Genomic DNA, 20903 nt, shown 5'->3' with positions numbered 1-20903 from the left:
AACTAAGGGGGTGTTCTTTATCCCCCTCCAAAGCATTATGATCAAAATACAGCACTGGTAAGCCAGTGATGCCAGTAGCATTATTAAAGGTAGCGCTTGAACAGCTGCACTACCCTTAGTATGTAACTAGGGAAAGCCTTGCAGCAACTATTGAGGATGACTGGTATGTACCGAACCTGTTAGAACATCTTGCATTGTATGTAGTAAATTGCATCCTATGTCAAACGTTTACTGTGGGGCAAACACTGAGAACAATCAAAGGAGTAATTCCTCCACCGAATGGTCCTTTTCAGCATTTATATAGTGACTGAGTTGACATGCTGCAAGTATTTAGTGGATATAGTTATATGATAGTAGTGGTGTGTCCCTTTTCAAGACGTACCGAAGCAGGTCCATGTACACACCCTGATGCCACTTGCGCAACAAAGTTTTTAATACAAGAAGTCTTTCCAAAATGGGGAGTATGTGAGGTGCTGGGATCCGACAATGGCCCCCATTTTGTTAATGAATTATTTGAACAGATTAGTCTGCGCTCTGAAACACTTGTGTACGAGCGCAATAGAAATAAAATATCAATCAATCAATCAATATTATTGAACATAAAGCACAAGTATTCCTCTGCTTATCACCTGCAAGCGAACGGGATATGTGAGAGACTCAACGTTCTTATCAAAGAGAGAATTGCTAAACTTAAGTTTTCACTGAAGAAGGGGTGGCTTTATTGCCTGCCCCTAGCATTGTATGCATTAAGGAATCAGCCTGGGTCATCTTAGTGCATAACTTCACTAGGAAGTGGCTCGAGCCCCGTTTTAGTGGATCTTATATTGTAGAAAATGCCACTCTCTCAGCAGTAAAAGTTCAAGACTGACGCGCCTGGATTGAGCTGGGTGACGTCAAACCGTATGCTGGTGAGACCGATGCACCTTCACCCGTTGATTCGTGAGCAAGACAAGAAGAAGTAGTTCAGCACGTGCAGACTCGATCGATGACGAGGAAGAAGGATGTAGAGATTACTGATTGAATAAATGCAAGTGTGCATTTGTACTGTGGCTCACATTGGACACTCTTTATAGATATTTTAGCAGGAATGCAAAAGCAGAAGTTTTTGAGCCACAGGAATCATTGAATTGGACTTTAGAAAGTGTTGAAGTATAGCAAAATATGCCAAATTTGGACTTTCTATTCGACGACTGGAAGAGGGAGCAGTTTCCCGATTCATTCCTTACTGAGTTTCTATTTCGTCATCCAAATGGTCCTGTCTGATGTCGACCTATATAGGTACTTACCTATTGTTTTTATTTTTATGTTTTGGACATATCCTGTTCGTATGGGGTGAAATACTGACAGTCGTGTTTTCTTGAACAATCCTAAAAATGGTCCAGCAATAAGGAGATTACTCTCGGCAATAATTAAACAGATCTTTCAGCTACCTGAGCACAAATTTGCCTGAATAAAAAGGTTGTTTCCTTCCTTAAAAGTAGTACACAGGCATGGAAAGGAGGAATCCTGACAATTTCACAGTGTTGGGAAATGCACAAGCTCAACGATGTATAGGGAATCGAAGGTGGTGGTGGACTGATGTATTGGTGTATAATATATGCAAGCACAGCATTCATCATTGTTTTTCTGATTCTTTTGGTACACACTGTTTACTTTATTGGTATAGAGAAGGCAGATGTCCCCTTGACCCTTCCCACGCCAGTGACTCTTGCAGAAATGTCTGTTGCACGGACACCAAGGCCATATGTGATTATCCCTACAACAATGACATGTGCAAAGTCAACCACCTCCATGTCAAGTGTTTCTATGGCTCCCCATGTAGGAAGGATGTTTTCTGATGTATTTCTTGAGTTTCTTCCAGACACGCACTTTAGGGAGACACAAGAGAAGCGCAAGAGAAGATAATTATGATTTAAATAATTATCTAGACAGTAGAGCAAATTTGGGGAATGCAATGTGGTATCAGCACATGAAAGAAGTGGGAAAAAGACATCTGAGGAGAGTTGCTATGTGTGTGCTCTCCTACACTATGCATCGGGGAATTCTAAGATATTCATAGCTATAGAAATAGAAGTCCAGACAGCTCCTTGCCTGACTCACCACACTCTGCCATACAAGAGGTCAGTTCCAGGGTCGAACAGCATCCTTGATATGGGTGACTGAATGGTCATCTCCAGAAGAAGATGATTACGTGCAAGAGCAAGACCACACACCAGAGATCATGTGATAAGATACAAACAGCCTGGAATGAATGGACCAGGAATCAGATGGGAATCAGATGGGAGATCATATAGGAGATAGACAAAAGCTCAATTGCCTAGGAAAGAATGATGAAGAAATACGAAGATGCAAGGTGAGAGGTCAGATGCAGATTTGGGGAACAGTACTTTCCCCAGATGGATGGGAGGAATGCATAGTTGTATGCATAGCATTGGCAGTAACAGAATGTCACAAGCCAACTACAGATTATGTGTAAGAAGGATGCAAACCTCTCTGGCCAAAGCTTTTAAAGTTGCTGACATGGGTTGAAGATGAAGGAGGCCCGGTGCAAATAGTGCCTCTAGCTAGTGCAGAGCTATGCTTCATAAACAATATCACAAGAAAAGTTGGATAGATTCAACAGTGCGGCCACATTTTCGATGTACCAGGAATGAGGGATGGGACAGTAGTGATAATGGACCACTACTGGGCATGTGGATCTAGAGCTTATATGAAGCTACCCAAGGACTGGGGTCATCATCGTTGCTGATTCCAAAAAGCGACTTGAACATTGGAGAGTTGCCAAAGGCTGATGGTAATCTGAGGAAGAGGAGATCGCTTGGATTTCTCAATCGAACAAAAAGGGAGCATTACTTTTCAGCTAAATCAATAGAAGCCTTTAATTCTATTCCATATGAACACAAGTTGTGTCGTCAGACTTCAGCAGTATGCACGACTATTTTGATGGCAGGGATACAGATGATGGTGAATGCAAAATGGTTACAGATAACTCACTGGGAGCTCCTGCAGACAATCAACACTGCCATAAAGGGAATTAATGCTATCAAGGAAGAGCTGAGAGCCATAAGACTGATGACTCTCCAGAATAGATACGTCCCGGATATGATTACAGCAATGGGTGGAGGTGTTTGTGCCGAAATCGGGGAATCATGTTGCACATTCATACCTGCTCACGATGATGAGAATGGGAACTTGACAGAGACCATAATGTTGCTGATGAACTTGCAGATCAAGATAGAAGATGAAGTGGAAGATATTGCAGATGACAGCTGGTTTGCATCGATCTTCTCATGGCTACCACAGTGGATGGCGAAAATTGTCAAGTTCCTTGGAGCATTATTGATGATGATAATGTTTGGATTCTGTGTGATTAGGATAATAATCGCACAGTCCAAGGAGACAGCAAAAAAAGCAGTAGGAATGAAGATCATGATCTATGTTGAATCTGGGTTAGAACCCAAAGAGCTAACTTGTGAAGACATCAGAGAATGTGTAAAAGCAAGTATTCATGCATCTGAGTGAATGAAGTTCCTGTATCCTATAGACCACAAGAAGTAAGTGGGAAGATGGATCTACTGCAGTCTGAGTGGACAATGCAGCCATATGATGACCATGTAAAATCAGCACGATCTTTGAAACGTGTGATGAAGATGTGGACTCTGAAGAAGCACTTCTTCAAGAAATAATGTCTAGATGTGGAGACTAGTTAGAGAGTGGTTGATGAATCAACCAGAGGGATGGGTGTAGAGGCGGAGCCAAAAGCTTCTACCCGGAAGTCCCACCCCTATCTTGCCTATACGTTGGGAACTGGAAATAGTGACAAGTGTGACACTTGTAATGATGCTTATAACAAGAGCATCCTTTGAAGCAAAGTATCCATTAACAAGACCATTCTTTATGTATCCACAAAAAGCTGATAGAGCTAGCGTGGATGAATGAAAGAGGAGACTGGTGACGTTACACGAAGCAAAGTGACATGCCAAGAAGAGATGACAAGAGAGAAGGTGAACAGACCATATAGAATCCAACGACGAAACAAATAATTGAGTGACCCTTTACGTGCAGAATCAAGATTGCACCTGTAAAGAGCACAGAGCAAACTGAAAACCGTTTTTATAATTGTACAGATGCAGTAATGCAATTAGAATAAGAATTCATGAAGCTGGCTATACCTAGTGAATAGACTGCAGGAGGTGCCGCCAATATATATATATATATATGTGTGTATAGAATCTGGATGTTCCACGACACATTTTAGCAAACTTGGACCCCGTGAATAGAAGGGCTGACAGTGTGGTGCAGTACAATAAAACAGTTGACGGGGAAGGAAGATTCAAAAAGGCTTGTCTGGTCCACTGTCAAGGGTTGAGGAAGCCAAGAATCTGGTTATCTATCATGGAAAGATACAATTAATATGAATAAGGGGCAAGACCCTGTTGAGGTGTAATGGAAAAACACCAGGTTTTATTAATTTAATTATGTTAAATACAGCGAAGGAGCTCAAAACGTGGTCTCCAGTCACATGGTCAGATGAAAATAGACTTTGGGCAAGCTACGCTCAGACCTGAAGATAAGGCCATGCTCGCACTCCCTTTTATTCTCAAGCAGAGTGATCTGTTGCAAGGTTGAGTTCAAAGGACTAACTGAATGGCAGACAGTAGGAGTGATGATGGATGTTGGGCTAATTGGGTGGGAAGGCATGATCAAGTCCAACCCAACAGCACTTGGGGTACCAGCTTGCAGGCTGCTAGCGAGTGGAATATTCCAGAAGGGTACAAGCATGCCAACCAATTATAGAGGGCCACGTATCACAGAGCCCTAGAGTTTAGAGACCCAATGAAACGTGTAATTCATGACACTGACAATGACTTGCACTAGGGTTGGGCAGAGTTGTCCACCTGATAGTAGAGAGCCAATCACAATCCCATACCCCATAGAAAGTATAACTAGATGTCTCCCGTTAACCTATCACAGTCCTGCATATGTTTTCTGATTTTGCCACATAGTTTGACATCAGAGATGATGGGTTTTTAGTATAAAAGTATGTTTTTTATGGAATATCATTGAGCGTGATACTGTTTGACATCCGTAGATGTCCGTTGTACTCCCTGTTTTAGATCATTGTTATTAAAACAGCCAGGTATTTGCAAACTTTATGAGTCGGTTTTGTTATTGATGTTTGAGTAACTTCTGCATTCCCATCCATCCTATAGAGTGTTACCTCGTCTTGAAGGACCTCCTGGTTCACTAGGAACAGGTATAACATTAAAATAATATTTAACCAAGGAAGATGTAGGAACAGAAAATAAGATATACTATTCTCTGTCAACACCTCTGACTCTACTACATCACAGTTTCTTCCTTGTATTACATAAACATAAACTACATTGTTGTCACAAAGAACTATTTGGAGGCAGGTAGGACAAGTGATTATATTTAGTGGCTATACATCAGTCTGTCATACCAAATACGTGTGACATGTTGTGAAGTTTTGAATAGCAAATCTAAGAATTCTTTTTAAACTAGGTAGTGCATACACTGTCTGTAAAAAGGTGCATCACATGTTTATGTCCATACCAAATGCAAGTTACACAGGAAAGGTTTTATATTCTTGAAAGAAATTGGGAACTTATATTTAGTGTCTCTAAATCAGTGTGCCATTTCTTTGTGTCAGGACCAAATATTTTTTGAAAGCTGCAAAGATGATAACATTATGAGAATTCTTTTTAGACAAAGTGCATTCAGTGTCTGTGACTCAGTGTTTCATTTTCTGTGGTCAGACAAATTACCGTTTGTAGAGAAAAAAGACATATATTTCTTGGTAGGAACAAGGAAATAACATTCATTGGATGTAAATCTGTGCGCCACCTTTTAGTGGCCACACCAAATAATTGTTGGCCGTTGCAAACTTAAATAAAACAAATATTTTAGGCACTGCATTCAGCTGTAATAAATTAGGGCACCATATTTGTGTGTCCACATATAAAATGCACAGCAGAGAAAGCCGAGAAAGATTCTTATTTTTCATGGTAGACAGGACAAAATTGCATTCAGTGGATGTTACTCAGTGAGCCACACCAAAAACATGTCACTAGTTGTCAATAATACATTTTAGAATTATCTTTAGGCAATACAGTGAATTTAGTGTCTGTAACTAAGTATCATCTCTTTTGTGGCCAGACTAAACACCAGTTGCAGAGAAAATATTTTGATTTGTTGATCGACCAGAGGAGATTACATTCAGAGATTCTAAAGCAGTTTGCTGAATTTTCTTGAACCACCACCCTCTTCTCCGCCCTCTTCTTGTCTGTCTCTAATAACCCAACACCTCTGTTGCACTCTGTCCCTGTGTTGCTTTTTCAACTCAAGGTTGGTTAAGGCGTTTTCCAACACAATTTGAGTGTTTCGACAACCACAAGGTTGTTCTCTTGAATGTAGTCAAGTATTACTGCCTTGTTCTCCACAGATGTAATCACCAGCTCTGGCAGTAAGACTCCCTGCATCACCTCTTCTCCTACACTCTCCCATTTATTTCCTCCTTTGGGAGTGGAAAGTCCTCACTCCTTCACTTCCCCCTTCTGTGGCAATGGCATATTCTCCAATGGCAGTTCTGCCGCCTACCCTAAGGCAGAGCCAATCCCCAAAGACTGTGCCATAACAGGAAAATCCTGCTCTGGCTTTGGGTATCTGGCACCTGCAGGGTCCACAACCACAAGTGGCACATCATTTGTCTCTGGGATATCCATCTGGCAAATAACATCCTCATTCCACGAGAAGTCAAACTCCTCCTTCTCCTCCAACTTTCCCTCTTCCACTTCACCCTTGTAACGCTCACCTGATTCCCACGGAGGCGCTGATCCCGGCTGGGCTGCTATCGTTTCTTCAATTGAGAAGCGTAGAGCTCGGACGACTCTCAGGACTGGGCTTCCTCTTATCGAATGTCTGACTTGCAGGGTAAGTTTTCTGCAGGTGGAAGAAAAAGGGTTAATCACCGTTTGATGGGATTCCTTCTCCCACCAATCGCCAGTTTCTCCCACAGCCTAGCTTTCTACTTGTCTCGGCGAGCTCTCACCTTAGGCGTATAAATGCTGAGCTCTCCATCCTGCGTCTGGTGCAGGGGTGCGTGGATTCCAGTTACGTCACTGGGTGAGTTCAGTGTTGAGGCTCAAGTCTTTTGCGGCCTTAGTTGTGGCACTGGTGCTGGGATGCCGAAGAGCGATGCCGCCGTTACTGCACGAGGGGATGCCTGTAGGTATACTGTAGTCTTTAGGCTTTAAAAGATGGGCACCTCAATAATGTCCCTTTTCCTTTGTTTCAGGCCTCGGGATGCTGTGGGCGTAGTTTTCCGTTGCCGCTGCACGTGCCGATGCACGTAAGTATAATGTTCGTTGGCCGCTTTTAATGGCACCTCTAATAATGTCCTTTTTCTAGTTTTCAGGTGCCGGGATGCTGCAGGCTTTATATCCGTTGCCACTGCACGTGCCGATGCACGTAAGTATAATGATCGTTGGCCGCTTTTAATGGCACCTCTAATAATGTCCTTTGCCTTTCAGGTGCAGAGAAGCTGCCGAAGAGAAGGCCGCGGTTGCTCTGTTGCAATCACGGATGGATCAGGTAAGCGGGCGTGGCTTCGAGCGAGTTGCACTTTTCTAACCTTATGTTTATTCTTTGCAGGTTTTGCCGGTGACTGAATTCCAGGATCTGGTAAGTATTGTTCTGTGTCTTTCTTCATCCACAGGTTGCTGCGCGGAAGCTGAAGATGACTCTGGACCTGGAATGCAGGAGCCGACTCGGTGAGCGTCCTGCTGCTGCTGCAGAATAACGCAAAGCACGTGTTTTCCATCGGGCGTGGTTTAAATAGCAGAGAAGTGCTTCCAGTGTGTGTTCTTCCACCGGTTCCACCCAGGTAAGAAAAGAGTTCCTGAATGGAGGGAATAGTTCCTCCCAGCCCTGATGGCTGGGGACTTCAACCAGACTGGATTGTTCTGGGTAAATATGCAGCATGGTCTGCCTCAGGTAAGACCACCCAAGCATTATTACACTGTTTATCAATATGAGCCCGGCGCCTATGGCGCCGGGACTGAAACCCTTCATGAGCCTGGCGCCAAAGGCGCCAGGACACGGTCCAAAGGGCCCCTGTAGGGGTCTGCTGGGCCCAGAGTAGTGGAAGACGGGTCTGTTTCCGAGGGCGCTGGGCCAGTCGTGGCCCCTCGGGAGTAGCGCCCATGACAGCACCCCCCCCCAAGGCCCCTCCCAAACTTGTCCTCCCCGGGGGTTTTGGTTTATCGGGAAAGGTTCGGTGAAATTTCTGGACTAGACGAGGAGCATGGACGTGGTCATAGGGTTCCCATGACCTTTCCTGAGGTCCGTAGCCTTTCCAGTCGATTAGGTAGAATAGCTTCGATCTGATGATTTTAGAGTCCAAAATGTCTTTTACTTCAAATTCGGGCTCCCCATTCACTTGAATGGGCTCTGGAGGATTGGTCAATCTGGTTCCAGGTTGCATGGGTTTCAAAAGAGATACGTGAAATACAGGATGTATTCTCATATGGGTTGGCAATTCTAATTTAACGGCCACTGGATTAATTATGGCCGTAATTGGATATGGTCCCAGGTATTTGGGGTTGAAGGTGCGAGGCCCTTTAAGCGATAAATGTTTGGTGGACAGCCAGACTTGATCCCCAACCTGGTATTGAGGGGCATTGCTTCGGTGTTGATCTGCTCCTTTTTTGTACCTCTCTTTAGCTTGTTGTAGATTGTGCAGTCACTTCCTTGAAAGCTTGGGTAATAACGGTGTGCAATTGATCCACGGCGGGTGTTCCAAGATCTTGAGGTGGATCAAGGTTGGAGGTTCGAGGATGAATCCCATACAAGATGTAGAAGGGACTCTTCCCAGTACCCGAATGAACTGAATTGTTGTAAGCATATTCAGCTATCCAAAGGATGTCCTTCCAGTTACTCTCCGACTGTTGTAGCATGCATCGTAAATATTGCTCGAGAGTCTGGTTTGTTCTCTCGGTTTGCCCGTTGGTCTGGGGATGATGGCTGGTCGAAAGTCTTACATCGATTTGAGTTAATCGACAACAGCTTCGCCAAAAGTGGGAAATAAACTGGCTCCCCCTATCTGAGATTAGTACTGACGGGAAGCCGTGTAGCCGGACGATGTTTTCAAGAAATATTTTGGCTAGGACTGATGCTGAAGGTAAGCCTTTTAGCGGAATGAAGTGGGCCATTTTAGAAAACAGGTCCACAATAACAAGAATGGTGTTGTACCCGGAACAGGAGGGTAAGTCTGTGATGAAGTCCATGGAAAGGGTATGCCAGGGACACGGTGGGATGTCTAATGGTTGCAGAAGACCAGCCGGCCTCTTCTTCTGACCCTTGTTTTGAGCGCACACACCGCAGGACATCACAAATTCCTTTATGTCTTTGCTCCATGAAGGCCACCAGAAGTGTCTCTTCACCTTTTCTGTGGTTTTGGCAATGCCAGGGTGACCCTCAATTAATGAATCATGATAGCAGGAGATTACCTTTCTTTGTAAATCGGCGTGTGGTAGGAACAATCGTTCTTGGAAATAAGGCAAGTCATTGCTTACGGTGAAATCTTTTCCTTTTTGTAACCAGTTCAGTAAGTCTGGTGAGGTTACAAGTTGTTTAGTTTTTTCTTCAATATCCTCAATGGATTGTGAAGAAATCAGACCCACGATCCTTTGTTCATGAATTATTGGTACAGGTTCTGGATTGGCAACGTTATCTCCCATTCCAATTCGGGAAAGAGCATCCGCTTTGCCGTTCTTGTTGCCGGGGCGATAAGTGATCACAAAGTCAAATTCAGCAAAGAATAGAGCCCAGCGAAGCTGTCTGGAGGATTGAGCCTTGGCGGTTTTCAGATACTGCAGATTTTGATGATCGGTGATCACTGTGACGGTGTGTCTGGCCCCGAGGAGATAATGCCGCCATGCCTTAAAGGCTGATTTAATCGCTAGAAGCTCTTTGTCTGTGATGGTGTAGTTGATCTCAGGTGCCGAGAACTTCCGAGACCAGAATGCCACAGGATGCAGTTGGTTAGTCTCTGGATCTCTTTGTGATAGGACTGCTCCCATTGCTAAGCTGGAGGCGTCGGTTTCAACGATGTAAGGGAGGTCCAGGCGTGGGTGTTTCAGTATTGGCGCCGAGGTGAATTTAGCCTTTAGCTCTTGGAAGGCTTGTTCTGCTTCTGCGGACCATTCAAAGCGTTTATTTTTTCTTAAGAGGGCGGTGATGGGTTGTACCACTCGTGAAAACTCTGGAATAAATCTACTGTAAAAATTGGCAAAGCCAAGCATGCTTTGAACGCCTTTCACGGAAGTAGGAGACGGCCATTTGAGGATAGCGTCTACTTTTCTCGAGTCCATGTGGACTCCTTTGGGTGTCAGAATAAATCCCAAAAATTCGACCTCAGTGACATGAAAAACACATTTTTCGAGCTTGGCAAAAAGTTTATGTTGGCGAAGTTTTTCAAGGACCGCCCTAACATGATTTCGATGGTCAGCTTCTGAAGATGAGTACACAAGAATGTCATCTATGTAGACGACAACGCAGACATCAATGAGCTCTCTGAGGACATCATTCATAAAATATTGGAAGGCGGCCGGTGCATTGCATAGTCCAAAGGGCATCACTTGGTATTCAAATAGCCCATACTTAGTGCGAAAGGCCGTCTTCCATTCATCTCCTTCCTTGACCCGTACCAAGTGATAAGCTCCCCGGAGATCAAGCTTAGTATAAATACAGGCGTTTTTTACCTGGTCAAGGAGTTCCGGGATCAGAGGTAAGGGGTACCGGTTTTTTACTGTTATCTGGTTCAGAGCACGATAATCTATACAGGTTCTGAGGTCACCTTCTTTTTTTGGTACGAAGAACAGAGCCGAGGATGCAGGGGACTTTGACGGACGGATAAAGCCATTGGCCAGGTACTGGTCTAAATACTGTCGCAGATGAAGGTTCTCAGGCTCGGTAAGGGCGTAAATCCTACTGCAAGGGGGAGTCGCACCGGGTAGCAAATCTATCTGACAATCGTATGATCTTTGGGGTGGCAAGGTGTTAGCCTGTTCCTTTTGAAAAACATCTTGGAACTCTCGATACTCTAGAGGTATTTGTGGACCGTCAGCCGTTACTGACACTAGGCCAATGTTGGGTCGTGGATAACAAGTTGGTGTGCACTCTGGGAACTTTATCGTCTTTGCTCGCCAATCAATCTGAGGATTGTGTTTCTCCAACCAAGGAATCCCTAGAATTACTTGGAATTGAGGAGCCTTGATCACGTCGAACACAATTACCTCCTGATGCCCGTCTTGGCCTAGTATCGTCACTTCAGTAGTGGTATGGGTCACTGGTCCGGAGGCGATTTACGTCCCATCCACCGTGGTAATGACGTCTTTAACCACCTTTGGACAAAGAGGTAAGTTCATCCTGGAAGCCAATTCGCGGTCCACATAATTTCCAACTGCTCCGCTATCAATGTATGCCTTAATTGCATGCAAACGATCCGGTTGCTCTGGGTTTACGAGGACCATTGGCATTATGAAGTGCGAGGTCAAAGAACTGGTTTTTACGCTCGGCAAGCGGACCTCTACACTTGTCGGGCGAGGTCGTTTCCCGGCTCAGGCTTTTCAGAACTCTTATCAGAAGCTCCCACTGTCTTCTTAGGTGGTTTCACCGGGCAATCTCGAAGAAAATGTCCTGAATTTCCACAATAGAGACATAGTTGCATGTGTCGTCTCCTGTTGCGTTCTTTCTGGGTTAGGGGACCCTTTACAACCCCAATTTGCATAGGTTCGACGTCTTCAACTCCTTTGGTGTGACTTTGAGGCTTAGGGAACACTCGTGTTTCAAACCTGGATTGATCCGCCTTTCTGTTTTGTAGTCTGTGATCCAATTGGACCACCAAATCAATGTACTCTGAACAATCCTGAGGAGGATTCACTACCTGGGCAAGGACGTCTTTGAGTTCGCCACGCAAACCCCTGTGAAAAAGCGTGATTCTTTTGTCCTCAGGCCATCTGGTTTCCACGATTAGCCTATTGAATGATGCAATGTAGGCCAAAAGATCTTGATTGCCCTGTCGTAGGGAAAGGAGTTCGTTGTCCAGGGCCTGCCCCTGGGAATGCCTTGCAAAAAGTCTTTCCATATTTGCCTGGAAGGTCGGGAAATCACGAAGGATCGGGTCATCCTGTGTAACCAGAGGGATCGACCAATCAGCGGCACTGTCGCTAAGATACGAAAGCACAAAGGCTACCTTAGTCTGGTCAGTCGGAAAGGCTGCAGGTCTACAAAGAAAGTGCAATCGGCATTGATTTATAAACACCGCAAACCTTTTAGGGTCACCAGAGAAGCGTTCAGGCGGTGCCAATGGCACATTTCCGGGTAGGTTGATTTCAACAGGATTGGCTGAAGCCGCTGGGATATAGCTCCCTCCTGAATTAGGTAGCGGGGTTTGCCCCGCTTGTGTCTGTAATAACTGTCTGGCGAGATCATCAGTTTGTTCTTTTGATATTATCAATTCCCTCCTAAGGGCATTCGTTTCCTGGCGGGCAGCATGAACTTCAGCTCTTGATTCCCCTAATAACTGGGCCAGTTGGTCTGTGTCGGAAGTTTCCATAGCGCCTGGGTAGGAGGTTATTGGTGGGCTTCGCGTTCTGTAACGCTCACCTGATTCCCACGGAGGCGCTGATCCCGGCTGGGCTGCTATCGTTTCTTCAATTGAGAAGCGTAGAGCTCGGACGACTCTCAGGACTGGGCTTCCTCTTATCGAATGTCTGACTTGCAGGGTAAGTTTTCTGCAGGTGGAAGAAAAAGGGTTAATCACCGTTTGATGGGATTCCTTCTCCCACCAATCGCCAGTTTCTCCCACAGCCTAGCTTTCTACTTGTCTCGGCGAGCTCTCACCTTAGGCGTATAAATGCTGAGCTCTCCATCCTGCGTCTGGTGCAGGGGTGCGTGGATTCCAGTTACGTCACTGGATGAGTTCAGTGTTGAGGCTCAAGTCTTTTGCGGCCTTAGTTGTGGCACTGGTGCTGGGATGCCGAAGAGCGATGCCGCTGTTACTGCACGAGCGGATGCCTGTAAGTATACTATAGTCTTTAGGCTTTAAAAGATGGGCACCTCAATAATGTCCCTTTTCCTTTGTTTCAGGCCTCGGGATGCTGTGGGCGTAGTTTTCCGTTGCCGCTGCACGTGCCGATGCACGTAAGTATAATGTTCGTTGGCCGCTTTTAATGGCACCTCTAATAATGTCCTTTTTCTAGTTTTCAGGTGCCGGGATGCTGCAGGCTTTATATCCGTTGCCACTGCACATGCCGATGCAGGTAAGTATAATGATCGTTGGCCGCTTTTAATGGCACCTCTAATAATGTCCTTTGCCTTTCAGGTGCAGAGAAGCTGCCGAAGAGAAGGCCGCGGTTAGTTCCTTTGCAATCACGGATGGATCAGGTAAGCGGGCGCGGCTGCGAGCGAGTTGCACTTTTCTAACCTTATGTTTATTCTTTGCAGGTTTTGCCGGTGACTGAATTCCAGGATCTGGTAAGTATTGTTCTGTGTCTTTCTTCATCCACAGGTTGCTGCGCGGAAGCTGAAGTTGACTCTGGTCCTGGAATGCAGGAGCTGACTCGGTGAGCGTCCTGCTGCTGCTGCAGAATAACGCGAAGCACGTGTTTTCCATCGGGCGTGGTTTAAATAGCAGAGAAGTGCTTCCAGTGTGTGTTCTTCCACCGGTTCCACCCAGGTAAGAAAAGAGTTCCTGAATGGAGGGAATAGTTCCTCCCAGCCCTGATGGCTGGGGACTTCAACCAGACTGGATTGTTCTGGGTAAATATGCAGCATGGTCTGCCTCAGGTAAGTCCACCCAAGCATTATTACACTGTTTATCAATATGAGCCCGGCGCCATAGGCGCCAGGACACGGTCCAAAGGGCCCCTGTAGGGGTCTGCTGGGTCCGGAGTAGTGGAAGACGGGTCTGCTTCCGAGGGCGCTGGGCCAGTCCTGGCCCCTCGGGAGTAGCGCCCATGACAACCTTCATCTAAATACAAACCTTGGCCCTGATTCAAGACTTAAATACCTTTATTTAGGAAGGACTAACACTAGAAAAACAGCCACAAAGTGAAGTGGCTGACTAGGGCAAACCAATACGGCCTGTTTTAACCCAGTGTTTTACAATGGCGCAATTCCATTGAAAATGCTTTGCAAATCAAGCCCATAGATTCGCATGGGTTTTCTAACACAGAAAGGAAGTCGATTGATCCCGGATGCATTCTCTTCTTCACACAGAAAATGATAGGTTTTCTTGGGTTTTAAGGTATGTTAAGGGAAACCAATAAGTGAGGTCATGCAAGTCCTTATAGAACAAATACAGAGCCAAGTGGGATTAGTAACATAAAAGGAAAACGTTTTTCTTTCAATAACTTAAGGGTGCCACAAAGGGGAAACGGAAGAGGGGAAAGAACAGGCAACTTTTATGATGGTTTTATGCGTGTTAGGAGGAAAGACAACAAAGGGGACACATAAACATACAAATAGAGAAAACGGCAATATAGGAATTAAAAAGCACTCATATCTAATGTGCTAAAGACAAATATGACCAACGCCTCCAAAATCCAGCAAAAACATCTAAAACAAGCTGTGGGCTTGCTCGGTACACCTCTGCTCTTACAGCCTTACAAAACCCAAAGAAAGTGAACGTAAATGTATAGAACTACTCCCCAAAGCACACTGAATCTCGCTGGGAGATTGAGTAACTCGAGTTGTCTGGAGGACGTGTATGCAAACAAGTTCTGGCTGCCATCAAATCTCACTTGATCCCACAAGAACACTGAATAAATAAGACTTCGTACAGTTCCACCCTTAGCGAGAGTTTAATTGGCTCACGCCTTGCACTATATGTGTATGCTTTGATTTAGAAGCATTTGTGATAACTTAGAAATATGTTCTTAAATAAATTGTTTCATGAATAGTTTGCTCTGCAATGGTTGCTCTTTTTTTGTTCTGCTCAGTGCAGCATTTGGTAGAATGTAAAGTGCAGTGTGTTGTGGAGAAAGTTTGCACCCTTATTGGGTTATTTTATAATCAAATACTGGTTTTAAGAGTTATGGGTTATGTAAGCAGAAACAGTTTTCGGCAAAGCTATAATAGATGTGCTCATTTATTGAAAGGATCTGACGAACTTTGTGTATATTATGTTTCCTGCCTTGATTTCACAGTCTGTGATGTCTTTACACCTAACCTAGACTAATGAGTCACCCTCATTTTGTTATGACTTTCAGTATTTTGATGTTCTCTTGAACGCCACCAAAGTTATTGTCACTTTAGGGAGGTGGTTTGAAAAACAAGTTAAGAAATAACAAATGTTTGATGGCAATTACAATGCACACAAAGGTGATGTAACCCCACTGCACCCCACCGACCCCACGTCAGGTGTCTGCAATAGACAACTCTGTAGATGTTCTGAATACAAACCCCATGATCCCATATCACTGATTGTACTTCCTGTGCCAGATGGCAGTTGTAATCCAAAAGCAATAGCCGGAGGTCGCAGACCTATGCTCTATGTGCTGTTCATCAGTCACAACTCAATATATCAAGGGTCTCAGTTGAACAAATAATCTATCACATTGTACTATGAGCATCTCCAACATAATTAATTATGCTTGTGATTCACTGCCATTTTCCCCTATTGAAACATTTGAAATATCTTAAAAACATTTTCCAAAGGGTCCAGCAGTGGCAGCTGCATCTATCGAGGTGGGGACATCTAGCTCACCATACATAAATCACTCTTTCCTCCCTCTGGCTTGCTGTGGCGTGTGGGTGCATCCTGGTCCAGAGACCTGTTGAATCATTATATGTGCTTAGTTGTAGTTGTTGGCTATGGGACCAGACCTTACTTCTGAGGAGTAAACATAGTGCCACTAGGTTTCCTGTGTGTTGAAGAAGATGTGTGACATCTTGGTCATGCAGTGTATCTATCTGCTAATAGCGTACATCAGGTACTAATTCATAAAGTTACTACCTCTGTCCTCATGGGGGGGTTGTATGGGCTATTGATGGATTCTTTCTGTGTGCATTGTGTGGAGCCGCTGCATTACTTCGGCAGCATTGAGTTGTCTTTGATATCACCCCACATGCTAATGTCCATTCATCCACATTCTTCTATACACTGCAATGCTACAATTTACGTGTCACACCAATATGCTATCTTAGCATTGCATGCAGGACCCAGGTACCATCCGAGGTATTAAGAGCTGCAAAAACATTTAAAGTATTATCATTGTCCAAACTAATGCCATCAGCATTTGTGAAACATTTCATGATTCAAACTGTTGGTCATTTTATATAACTGAAAGTGTGCATTCCAGGTGCCTATATCTTCTATCTTCTCCGATCTTTAGAGTGTTGTTCTTTCCTTTTTGTCCCAATCATAACATGTTCTTTGTGTTAAATTATTCCTTTACCCCGCTTTTCCCGAGCTTTTCGTTAGTATATTACAGGTTTTCTTTTTGTTTATTCTCTTTAAATGGCTTTCTTTATGTATCATGTTTTCCTTTACTGGTACTTGTCAACATCTTTCTCTGTCTCCACTTTAATGTGATTACATTATTTGTTACCATGTGAACTATTTTAATTTGATTAATTAACATATCACCACTATAAAGTTTGTACAGAAACATATATAAAACCTGCTATTAAACCTATAGTCATTGGTTAACACAGTTTTCAATCTGTGTGTTTTCTTTTCTTTAGTGTAATGACCATTTGCCTAGTGGATGCTGATGCAAAAGAAGGTGAAATTCTTCCTCCAACAATACAGAAGCTAATGAAAGGGTACAATAAATACCTTCGTCCCTTCTTTGACAGTAAGTAAAATTCAATTTTTAGTTTTTTCCCCTTGCACAAATACTTTCAATAATGTTCCCAAAATAAACCAACTCGGCTGGACTTTTCTGAAGATCTATACCGATTATAGAGATCCTGAGATATCTACGGCAATTCCTCTGGCATCGTTTCACAGAAAAACGATTTGTTTCCAGTGCACGTCTTTATGGATAATTTGCTTGAGTCAAAATAGATTCCATTGAAAGACTCATTTGCTTGAGTAATTTCCTCATTTGTATTTTCCCAGGTTTTTGAACAATGAAACAAGAAATCGATGAAAAAACGCATTCCCTTTTCTTAAAAATGGCACCTCATAAACCATAACATATAATAAATGGTTCATTAGTAGAACATAATTTTCCAAATTAAAGACAATTGAAAGCAATAAAGCCACAACTTATCTGATAACAGCCAATTAAATAAAAAAGGAACCTTGAAGGCAGTGTCTGTACGTGCATGAAGTGAATGCCCCAAGAAGGACGATGCAGGATTGCTAAACAAACTTTTTTTTAACTTTTTGAGCGCAAAGTGACACCAAGTGAAGCCAAAACGAATGCTATGAGTGTGAAGAGGAAAGATGGATGATTTGCACCTGGGGAAGAGCGCTCAGCCAATCATGTGACTGGAAACGTGAGTGAGAGCTACCAGTAAGCAGTCCACCAAGGCCCTCCCGTAGGTGCTACCATTTTTGCATGATGTGATCTGCAACTCAGCCACTCTGCCAGCCCCCCGCACGTTATCCGCCAAAGCCACCCCACCCCCACTTCATCCAACAGCCTCCACCCCACTTACCTGTTTGGTCCCCCTGCTGCCACTACCATAGAAAACGAACATTGACTCAGCCCTTTTCTCTTTACTATGGAGGTGGCCACCTTGTTATTTTTATTTTTATGAGAGATTGTGCTTGCACAATATGCACCTAGTTCTTCACCCGTAATAAAAAAAAAACATAGAATATTTGCACTCCAGATGGAGCCCCAAGTGCAAATTGCCATCACTTCTTTGTCAGGCGGTGCACCAAGGAAGGTCACGTTACCGGGCCTGGTACACCTCCAATGTAACCGTGATAGATATATTGATTTATGAAAAATTTAAATTTGAAATCATATTGAAAACGTCAGTTTCTGCACTCTCCTGAGATCCTTGTTGCACACATGTGCAAAGTATTTATTTGAGAGAGGCAAAAAGGAGAGAGTGTGTGTGGGTGTGAAAGGGAGATACAGAGAGAGACAGAGAAGCAGAGAAAAGAGAGAGTGATAGGGGGATGGGTGGGGAGAGAACAGGATGACTGTGGTAAAGTGAGATTATTCAATGGGAGCTAAACCACCTTAAATCACACAGCCAGACCAAGGCATCCTAGCACCACAGGCACATTAAAATTCTCTACAGGATGCAAATGCCTCCGCTTTCTCTCCCCCTCTCCCCTGCTAATACTACTGAAACTGCACTGAATCTGCAACTGGGCCACTCACCGTTCTCGGTCCTTGGCCCAGCCACTCTCCCCTGCACTGCCTCCCCGGCAACCCCTGCACTGCGGAACTGTGTCTGTATCCCTACAGCCCCCCTTCCCAGCACTTGTCTGCACTTACCTTACACTTGCCACCAGCTGTCCCTTGTTATTTATCCTGTATGCTGTATGCTAATAACCCTGTACTGCACTTTCCGCTCTCCCTTTCCCCATGCACTTTTCCCTTCCCCTCTACCCTTGCACTTGCGCGATCTGAATGACACCTGGCCTAGTAGGATCGTTGTCTGTCTCCCCTTGTTCCCCCCCTGCCTCGTCGCGCCTTGAAACACTTGTGTATAGGCGCGCTACAAATGCCATATCATATCATATCATATATTATGCACACAAAAGACCTACAGGCAGGCTTGCACACAAAGCTCAGGTTACTTTGGTGATTTGCATCAGCACAGCAACAAGAGTATCTGAAAAGTTGCAAGTCTCGAGATTAACCTACCCCACCCCCTCTCTTTAAGATCTGCCTGAGCACCTGGATACCATGTGAATGTCAGTGGAGAGCGGTGTAAATCCCAGTAACACAATATCAAAATGTAACATAGGTTGTGAGAAACTGCTGTCAAGCAAAAAGGCAAAATGTAATTAAAGGATCCCAGCATGACTATACATATATTCATTAATCTATTTTGATGTTTCATATAGTGCATTATTGGGCCATTTGAGAGTGGGCTTGGCATATGGTACCAGTATCCGCCCATCTGGGCACATGCGGAATGTGTGATGACTGTCCAACTCATATGAAGACATTTTGAGGGCATTTGGGGCAGCATTAGACATATGGCAGGCATAACATATTGGCTTTGCTAATGCTCGCTTGTATTTTCACTTGCTATTATTGAAATGATCCCTTTTTAAACAATAGTGCAACAGCCGTTGTTATCTCCCCATGTTCCTAAAATAGAATGTGCTTGTCTACGTGTCAACAATAAATACACATATGTTATTTTATGAAGTGCACAGTCCTTAGTCTTCTTCAAAACAGCCGCTTTGTGTTATTAGTCCTCTACAGCATGTCTCTCAAAGAAACTATTAGCCAAATCAATGATCTGTCCATGAAATAGACTCTATCAATCGTTTGAACAAGGAACACGTGTTCATACGTTTGCCAGAAATACAATTATCTTAGTAGACCCTGGTCTATTATGATCTATTGTGAAACACAGTGAAGTGCATTTTAGATGACGATGATGTTTGTATTGCTTAACATTGTGGTGGCAGTGAGGATTGGCAACTGTCACTGCATAGAGTTAAGCAAGGCCTTGTCTAGATCAGGCCGTGGATGATTATTATTGTTTCTAACTTAAAAAGTTTTGGCTTAGTATTGGATCCATCGATCTGTCATTACAAATCGGGTATAACATTCTCCCTGCGTTCTGCTCTCCTACATCTTCCAAATCTGTGAAAGGTTCTTTTGATGAGCACTGTAGTTAATTATTAATACTAATGTGGAAGAAGGATGTTCCCCTTGAGGGCTGTGAAGTTTAAACTCATCTGTCTTTTTTAATGATATACGCACATGGCAGAATCTATAATAACAGACAGTGCTTAAGGTCGGAGAGGAAATTGAGGGATGCTTTAATGGGTCAGAAATATAATATTTGGGGAAAGGAGCTATGAAGGGTTTGGTGCAGACTACCCTTCCAAAAGTCTTGAAAGAAAAACATTCTAATACAAAACAAACACGAAAATATCAATGCTGGCTCCAAATCCTGTAAGTTAACTGAGGGAGCTGCAGAGACATGCTTATAACCAGAAGGTAGCAATTTTCCATGCTAGTTGGGTAGTGTGCCAGATCTTTCTGTACCATGCAGGCACAGACTCCTCCACCAAGGCATACACACTCACTAATAACTGAAACATATGTATTTCCTTATGCAAGAAAAGCATGTTTGAATTTGAAAATGTATTTCCTAAAATGGAGAGAATTGTTTAACAAAACAAAGGTTTTCCTTCTAGCAGCATCTACAATGATTAGTGGGTTGTTGATATGTTCATTTGGCTCCATTTTGTATTTCAATGCCTCCAGTCATGAAGGTTCAGCTCTGCTGTGGTACAGGCAGCAGCCATTCAGGCGAGGAGGGGAGAATCTGCCCATGGTTGAGACAGAAAATATTATGTCGGTCAATGTCCTGACTGGGCCATGTTTTAGGGCAGAATATCAAACTATTCAAGGACACCGCCCAAGAGACTCCCATACACTTAAATCAGCGCTAAAAGAAAATGACAGCAAAGTATATGTTACGTAATGTTTTGTTAAGTTGATTTATACCATGCATCGCTGCCATTTCCATGGTCTTCAGGCACTCACTTGACTGTGCAAGGACAAGCGGGTATGGCTGGTTAGTGATGGAGACAGGGATAGGATAGATGTTTTTCTCACCTGTTGAGGCGTTCAGAACAAGGATTAACTGGGGTCTGTGCATGTGAACTTTCTGGACGTGCTCTGTTGTGTGGACTGGGCTTGATGTGTACGGAG

At 43.9% G+C, this 20903-nt stretch overlaps 1 protein-coding gene across 2 annotated transcripts in view; it reads left to right on the top strand.

Moving 5' to 3' along the window:
• Positions 1–20903, top strand: part of LOC138472975 (gamma-aminobutyric acid receptor subunit pi-like) — a 1132082-nt gene that overhangs the window by 504001 nt on the left and 607178 nt on the right. For both annotated transcript variants that reach the window (XM_069611405.1, XM_069611406.1), the window contains one exon: positions 16774–16886. In XM_069611405.1, coding sequence (XP_069467506.1) covers positions 16774–16886 — 113 coding nt within the window. Of the gene's footprint in view, positions 1–16773; positions 16887–20903 lie in introns of those variants that run through there.

This window comes from Ambystoma mexicanum, chromosome 8 (assembly GCF_040938575.1).
Source record: "Ambystoma mexicanum isolate Mex_15411 chromosome 8, UKY_AmexF1_1, whole genome shotgun sequence".
NCBI lineage: Eukaryota > Metazoa > Chordata > Amphibia > Caudata > Ambystomatidae > Ambystoma > Ambystoma mexicanum.
The sequence above is the reverse complement of the archived record's forward strand: the minus strand, read 5'-3'. Positions and strand labels throughout refer to the sequence as shown.